Source organism: Phascolarctos cinereus, unplaced genomic scaffold (genome assembly GCF_003287225.1).
Source record: "Phascolarctos cinereus isolate Bilbo 61053 unplaced genomic scaffold, phaCin_HiC Scaffold_4;HRSCAF=312, whole genome shotgun sequence".
In the NCBI taxonomy this organism is placed as follows: domain Eukaryota; kingdom Metazoa; phylum Chordata; class Mammalia; order Diprotodontia; family Phascolarctidae; genus Phascolarctos; species Phascolarctos cinereus.
The window spans coordinates 597,183,371-597,192,036 of record NW_027555847.1 but is presented as its reverse complement, the minus strand read 5'-3'; the positions used below and the strand labels follow the sequence as shown (position 1 = coordinate 597,192,036).

At 35.3% G+C, this 8,666-nt stretch overlaps 1 protein-coding gene across 1 annotated transcript in view; it reads right to left on the bottom strand.

Moving 5' to 3' along the window:
* Positions 1–404: 404 nt before the first annotated feature.
* The window catches only part of FZD6 (frizzled class receptor 6), a 73,457-nt gene continuing 65,195 nt past the window's right edge, over positions 405–8,666 (bottom strand). Inside the window, 1 exon segment of the mRNA XM_020969715.2 lies at positions 405–2,472. Within this exon segment, the coding sequence (XP_020825374.1) occupies positions 2,310–2,472 (163 nt within the window). The 3' untranslated portion in view covers positions 405–2,309.

Sequence of the window (8,666 nt, the reverse complement as noted above, 5' to 3'; positions counted from 1 at the left end):
ACTGACAACTTTGTCTTGCTTACTCACTTTGTTAGAAGCAACTTAGATACTAAAGATTTTAAATACTTGCATATATACATAAATGTGTGTATCAATGTAAGGCTTTCCTGAAAAATTATAATTAAGTGTTGTGGACATCTTGTCCCCAAGCACATATCAGAGAACCTAATTCAAATCTTGATCTGAAGCTTACAGACGTTTATATAACATCTGCTCCAGGAAACCATATTGCTCTCAGGTCAGGTCTGTTCATATAATCAATCTGTCAACAAACATTTATATTGAATACCTATTATGTGCTAGACACTGGGGATAGAAAAGGAAAAAAAATGAAACAAGCCCTATAACGCGCCGAATACCCTGGAAAAACTGTCTTAAACAAACATCATTTTATTATGGGAAAGATTATACAAATAGTTGACAAAGTACATAAAGTTACATATAGCTGAAAGTGTCTATAAAGCTCACATTTATAAATGTAAAAACAATATTTACAACATTTTAATATAGCATATTGGATATCTTCTTTATACTTTAACTGTATTTAAAATAAACAGGAAAAATCAAAAGCATCAGGGAATCTTATTTAAGGCAATAAATACTAAACATTTTATTTGGTGTGAAATAAAATCACGTGAAGAAATATTTAAATTTCAAAGTATGCTGGAAAGTTTTTTTTGTTTACCATAACTACATTTCTTATTTTATTGACACTAATATTACTTATACATGTTGAATGTTCAGCAAAATCCTAAGGCATCTGAGTAAATTCTATACAATTTATTTGAAGAATCATGTATTTTGTTCAATAAATATTCAAAGTATTTTGATTATTTTAAATGTGCCACTTAAAATAAACCTATTACTAATAAGAGATACAATTTAAAAATGCTGTGAAGTTTTGATACCTCTTTTTGTGTAGGCAGAACAACTTGATTTGCATTACATGCTTTATTATCCATTTTTTGATAAAAATTATCATACAAACTTACCCTTATCACTGAAAATAATATTTTCCTTTGGGGAGTTAAAATCAAGTTATCTGTCAACTGTCAAAGTCTTAATTACATTCTTAGTAGATCATAAACATTTTTTTTAAAGAGGAGCACAATCTCATATAGCTAGATTAAAGAAGGAAACATCCCAGAATCCTTCAGAATATTGTCTTAATGAGCTTAAAAAAAGTAAAAGGACTGATTACAGAAATGTCATGAACAGCACAATATCATATTACACTTGAAGAAAGCATCTTAAATTCAGCTGCACTAAAGATCTGTTTAATTTTTAAAATCAATAGGCACTTCATATCAGTAGGAATTTCTAATATTTGAGGCATACAAAATTATTTACAGATTTTGGATTTTAAAGACAGATGGCAAAAAACTTAAAAAATTGTCATTTTAAGAACATTTAGATGGTAATAGTAATGGTGATAGCCAGGAAGACCTGGATTCAAGTCCTGCCGTTGATACTAGCAGCAAAGGGGCAATCTATTTACCTTCTCAAGTGGCCCTGACTATTCTCCAAGACCAGAAGTTGCAGGGCAGGTACCCAGATGCATTGGTAAAGAGATTTCCTATACCTATGAAGTCAAAAATACAGTTTTAGGGGGCCAATTTTTTTATTTTATCCTGAACAAATGAATATTAATAATATTAATAGTCACTAACATTTATACAGCGCTTTATGGTTTACAAAGTGCTTTACATGTATTATCTCATTTGATCCTCACAACAATGTTGTAAGATAGGTGCTATTATTGTCTCCATTCCGCTTCCTATTTTCTCTTTAAAATTCAGTGTAAAAACTACCAATGATAGTGTTAAAATGAGATAATGGCCCAGCAGTATAGTACATAATTTAAATCGTTTTGGCAAATCTTTATATACTTACTTTTAAAATAAAGAAGACAAGTAAGAAAATTTGGATTAAAATTATTGCAGTAAAATAAAATCTTGACAATCTCACAAAAGTGAAATCGTCAGCTTACAGTAAGTTTTAAGAGACAATGTTCATCAACTTAAGAGAAGGATTCTTCTCTCCACTATCTCCATATTTGTCCTATTATTGTTAAACCTGTGCCATTCAGTTCTTTGGGTTTCTTGCCATCATTAACCTCTTCATAAACTGACACAAGCATCCTTGAAATCCCTTCTCTCCATAGTAACAGCAGGTAATGTAACTCTATGTGCAAAACGAGAGAGTTATACAAAGGTGTTTGTAAGGCTTAGTGCATTGTTCTTTTCCAGTGTAACAATGAATCCCCTTCTAGGTTAGTAGTTAAGTGAAACTGTGGAGATTTTCCTTTTTCAAGTATCTGAATTATTTCCAGAACTCTGTTCTTTCCCAATGTCCAAAGCAGAGTGGATGAGCAGTGATGTAGAGCCCTTAGGACTATCTGGTTGTGAAGTGCTGGGTAACTGCAAATTGCTACTCTGCAGAAGGTGAGTTTCAGTGGCTTTTGGAGTTACCCTAAAGAAAAAAAAAAGATCAACTTTCATCTTAAATTAAACACATTGAAAAACACATCTGCACAAAATTATACTGGATTTGACCTTGTAGTAAGAATGGTAAAATTATCACTTAGAACAGTACAGACCTCTCTGGCCTTTAGATAATTTTGCTAGAAATGCTTACATCATTGCTGACTCGTGATAAATAGATCTCTCCTCTCTATTAATGTGTTGTTTTTTTTTTAAATGGAGGATAAAGGATACCATCTCACTGAAGCTGACTTAACAAAGGGAGAATAGGCAGAAGTCTGCCTTAATGTATCATCTAGACTAGACCCTTAGTAAAACAGAAGTATATTGTTATAGAAGGTAAAAAATGTATCTAAAAAAGACAGATTTTTTTTGCATAAAACAAATATCAGTTGCATATTGTATACAAACAACAAATGGGGTTGTCAGTGTTATGCAAAAGGATATGTTTTCCCAGTTCCAAAGCAGTTGCATCTGAGACAGTAAAATAAATTGGACTTGGTGGTAACTTTTAGCTTGATACAAGAAATTAATGAGAACTGACAGATTTTTCAAACAAATGTATTAGTGATGCTTTGGTTGTTCTGGCTGGTGGAGTTTGAGGTAAAAAAAAAAGTCTACTAGAATTCTATTAGTTCTGCAGTGGACAGAATGCTTGGATTTGGAGTCAGGAAGACCAGAGTTCAAATCTAGCCTTATGCACTTACTAGCCATGTGACCGTGGACAAGTAAGCTATTCTGTCTGCCTCAGTTTCCTCATCTGAAAAATGAAGATAATAATAGCACCTATTTCTTAGTGTTGTGAAGATAAACTGAGGTATTTGCAATTTTTTTTGCAGATGTCAAAGTGCTATATAAATGCTATTATAAAGTGCTACATAAATGCTAATGTTGTGAGGATGGAAGCAAAATGTGAAATGAATGTAGTGCTTTGTGAATTATCACATCTCAACTTCAGGTCATGATTGCAAGGTCCCAGATCCACACAAAGCAAGCTACAAAACTTTACAATTTGTTTCCGCTATGAATTATCTGGAGTCCTATCGTTATTTAGCTCCAAACAGCCTGGAAATAAATTTCAAATTTTATGAAGAATATTTGAAATTGTAAAATTATGGGCCCCATATACTGATGCTTTGCTGAAAGCACAGTATTTTTGTAAAAGATCGATTACTAGGTGGATAGGGACGTAAACTCACATCATCAGCATTAGCATGAACCATCAGTCTCTTTAGACAGATCTGAATAGTGATTCTGAATGGCTCAGTTAGTCAGGAAAAAGCTAATTTTAGCCACAGAAATAAGCTACCAGTTAAGATATATGTGGCTAATTTTACTCCGATGTCAAAAAGTTAATTCTAAAGAGTGAGAAACAGTATATTAGAGTGTTTTCCTGTAACTTGAAAATATTATTTAAAGGGAATAGAGAGTAAAAGGAAAAATCATCATCCTATTTTGTTTCCTAAATTAGCAGAAAACTTTATTGGATTTAGTGAAAAGATGATAGTGTAAGATGCCTGAGTAGAGGTGAGAGTGAACATTAGAAATTATAAAAACTCTAAGTCACTCTATGTCATTATTTTTAGCATTTCATTGAACACCTATTGAGATAAACATCATTCAAGTGATGTTACAGAAACTCCCTTCTAAAACATTTCTACTCTAGCTCCACTGGTTTCTTCTTGCCATTCACCTTCTGATTCTGCTGCACAGTGTCTGCTGAGGCTACACTAGCTTGGAAACCCCTTAGAGATAGATTTTGTGGAACAAACTGTTTTCTAGTGGTTTCAAACCTACCATAATTCAATCTCTAGGCCTGTACAGCCTTTACTTCACATGGGGTAGGTGTCCTCTCTGTCTGAGTCAAAAATCTGCAGTCTCTTTTCTGCATCACTATCCACATCCCAACCCTTAACTGTGGCTGCATCTCTAAGCTCTGTCCCTGGCCTTTTTCTATCTACAACCTTTCCTCATAGTGATTTCATTAGCTCCCAGGGTTTCAATTATAATCTCTATGCAGATGACTCCCCCATCTACATATCCAGCTTTTGTCTTTCTCCTGCACTCCAGTCCCACATATTGGACATTTTAAACTAAATGTTCTAAAGGCATCTAAAACAGAGTCATGAGTTTTGCCCTAAAAATTCATTCCTCTTCCTCACTTTTATTTTGGGGTTAAGTGACTTGCCCAGGGTCACACAGCTAGTAAGTGTCAACTGTTTGGTCTGAGGCCACATTTGAACTCAGGTCATCCTGACTTCAGGCCAGTGCTCTATCCACTGTGCCTAGCTGCCCCTCTTCCTCACTTTTCAAGACACTTGTTTCTCTTAAGGCATCACTATCCTTCTAGACATCCAGGTTTGAAATGAGAGGTCATCCTTAACTCCTCACCTTTCCTCAACCTCAATGTCTCATCACCTGCCTCGTCTTAACAATTCTATTTCTCCAACATCTTTTAAATATGGCCCCTTCTCTTGACTCACACAGTCACCACTGTAGTTCAGGCCTGCATCGTCTATCACCCTGTATTATTCAACAACCTCCTAACTGGTCTCCCTCTCTTTTCTAATCCATCACTCCTAAAGCAGAAAAAGTGATATTCCTAAAGCAAGAGTCTGACCATGTTATCCCCTCTCCCCCTCAAAAAATTTCAGTGCCTCCCTACTGACACTAGGACAAAATACAAAGTCTTGTTTGGTGATTAAAAATTGTCACAATCTGGCTCAGACCTACCTCTCTGGACTTATTACATATTATTTCCTTTCAGCAACTCTATGTTTTAGTGAAATTTTCTATTTGCTTCTCCTCACAAATATTCCATCTTCTCTATATGCCAATGAACAAACATTTATTAAGGATATAAATATATATGAAGTAGTATGGCCAGGTTGCCCCATTGTCCCCATGCCTTGAATGCACTCATTCTTCAAATTTACCTCTTAAAATTCCTTGTTCCCTTCACAGCCTGGCTCAGGTAACACCTCCAACATGTGGGCCTTTCTGATTATCCCATTAGCTAGTACCCAAACCTCATAATTACTTTGTATTTACTTAGAGGCAGCATGGCATGGCAGATAGAAAACTGGCCAAAGGCCAAGAAAGAGCGAGAAAGAGTTTGAGTTTTACCTCTGACACACCCTAGTTACATGACTGGGCAAGTCACCGAACCTCTCAGGGCCCTAGACAGTTCTCTAAAACTATGATAGAGAAGTTACCATCCTGGATTTGTAGGAGTTTCATCTGGGAGTTCCCTTCCTTATCCCAACCTACTTACTTTGTATATATGCTATATTTAATTATGTGTTTTCTCTCATAAGCTTCTTGAGGACAGAGAATATCTCATTTTGTCTTTGTATTTCCAGTGCTTAGCATAGTGTGTCTGACACACGGTAGGTGTTTGGTAAATACTTTCTGTTTGATTAGTAATGTCCTTACTTTTTCTTCTGTGGAGTTTACAAGTGAAGCAGGAAAATATAAACAACAAACTAACGGCTGAAACTCAATTTAACCTTCTGGTTCTAAGGAAAGTCTTAAATCTGGGCTAGGGCAAGAAATTAGTTTCAGATTCTTATGAAGATTTATACAGAGCATAATAGATTTAGAACTGGAAAAGACTTGGAGATCATTTAGTCTGACCCAGTCTAATTTAACCACAATTCTAGGCTTTAAAATGTGAGATTAATGTAACCATTTTTCACTTCCCAATACCACAATACTCCTCATTCTTCTTCCATTTTGTTATTTGTAGTACTTTTCATCTTCTATAATTTTCATCACTTAGTTCCCCAATCCAGTTTTGTTTGTTTTTTTTAGGCAATAGAGGTTAAGTGACTTGCCCAGAGTCACACAGCTAGTAAGTGTCAAGTGTTTAGTCTGAGGCTGGATTTGAACTCAAGTCCTCCTGACTTCAGGGCCGGTGCTCTATCTAATGAGCCACCTAGCTGCCCCCAGTATCTTTTTTTTTTTATTAACAGTGGCACAATGTCTATATATATAGGTAAGTGTCTTTTAGCATTTGGCTAGAAGTAGTTTTTTTTAAAAAATAGGTATCAATGGCCTAATTCTTTGTCATAAAATCCTCAGTTTATGCAAGTTACTTTATAATATGTTCTGAAAACCAAGGATTTTATGGGAACCAACCTTTGCAACATCCCGGAAATGATAATTTTGGAATTTTTTTTTGGTGAAACATTATTTTATTTCTTGATGCAAAGAAATAGCAGAAAGTTCTACTTTATGACTTACTGAGATGGGGTGATCAATGTTCACTGTTGGCCCCTAGGACTAGATATTCCTCATAGTTCAAATGTTATGTGACTAGCAGGAAGCTACAGAATTCACAAAAGCAAAGAAAGTTTATAGATTTAAAGCACAGATTTTAGGTTTTGACCTAGAAGGGACTTAAGGGATCATCAGGTCCATTCTCATTATTCTGCAGATAAGGAAACTGAGGCCCAAAAGTTAACTGACTAGTAGTAATGGTCATACAAATAGTAAGTAGCAGAGTCAGGATACGAATCTATGTCCACTGACTATAAATCCAGTGCTCTCTGCAGTCAAAATGTCCTTTCAGATACCTTGAGAATCTATTCTTTAACACATTCCATACTGTGCTACTTGAACATGGACCTACTCTGGGTAAACCTGTTCTAGTCAAGCTGTCCTGTAGTGCCCCTTCTGGGATATTACCCTAATTCACACTCACGGATTAGATTCCCCCAGAAGACAACTACTCTAGGTTCACGGTACTTTGTAGTTCTGCACTCATAAAACCACAGCTCACAAGCCTGTACTGGTATGTCTTGACTCTTCATTCTTATTCACTCCAAATATCCAATAGGTTGCCAATTTTTATCATTTCTACCTTCACAACATCTCAAATATATCCCCTTCTCTTCACGCACACAGCCACCAAACTAGTTCAGGCTCATACCAGCTCTCACCTAGACTACTAGAATAGCATTCTAATTGGTCTCTCTCAATTACAAACTGTCTTCTATTCATCTCCCATTAAATAAACTCCCTTGGCTCCCAGTACCTCCAGGATCAAATAAAGTCCTCTGGAACATAAAGGTCTTCACAACCTGACCCCTTCCTACCTTTTAGATTTTATTACAGACTGTAGATTTAATTTACTTCCATCCATCTCTACAATCTAGCCTTCTGTCTCCATGCCTCTGTATTGTCCCTCAAGCCTGTAATATTCTCCCTCCTCACTTCTCTTAGTTTCCCTTCAAGACTCAGCTCAAATCGCACCTTCCATAGGAGACCTTTTCCAGTTTCACCAGCTGCTGCCACCTTTCTTTATAAAATAACCTTCTACCTATTCTGTATTTTACATACACCTATTTTCATATTGGTCTCTCCTGTTAGAAAGTGAACTCATTGAGGATACAGACTATTTTTGTCCTTCATGTCATTAGCACTTAGCATAGTATTTGGAACATGGTACGTGCTTAATAATTTCCTTCTCAATTTTTCTTTGATAACTGCCTTCCTCTTTCCATAGGGACCAGATTAGCTAATGATTTCTTGATTTAGTGATTTTTTTCCTAAAAAAGCTTTTATTCTAAATATTCTTTTTTTCAATTTTATTTTTCATTTGATAGCTTCCTTCTTGTGAACTTGTTTTAGGATTACCAATTTGCTGATTTTCTAATTTTTAAAAAATTCATGTTCAACACTAGTGTAACTTCCTCTCTCTTTAGTTAATATAAATGTTCCGGGATATACATTCCTTCTAAGGAAATTGCTTCAGTTGCATTTTATCATTTGTGGCACATTATCTCATTGTTATTTTCATCATATTCTCCATTTAAGTCAGTCTCTTCTCTCTTTTTTTTTTTTGTTTGCTTTTTGGTGAGGCAATCAGGGTTAAGTGACTTGCCCAGGATCACACAGTTAGTGTCAAGTATCTGAGGCAAGATGTGAACACAGGTCCTCCTAACTACAGGGCTGGTGCTCTATCCACTGTGCCCCCAGTCTCTTTACATTTTCCTTACTGATAAAAATTTTTATTGTGTTATGGTCTGTCAAGAATAAATTATATATTTCTGTCTTTCTGCCTTTCTTTATGAATTTTATGCCCTAGCACATATTTTTTTTTGTAAAGGTACAATGTCATGCTGAAAAAAGTATAGTCAAAAATTCCCAGTCATAACTGGGAATTCTAGTATTCCAAAA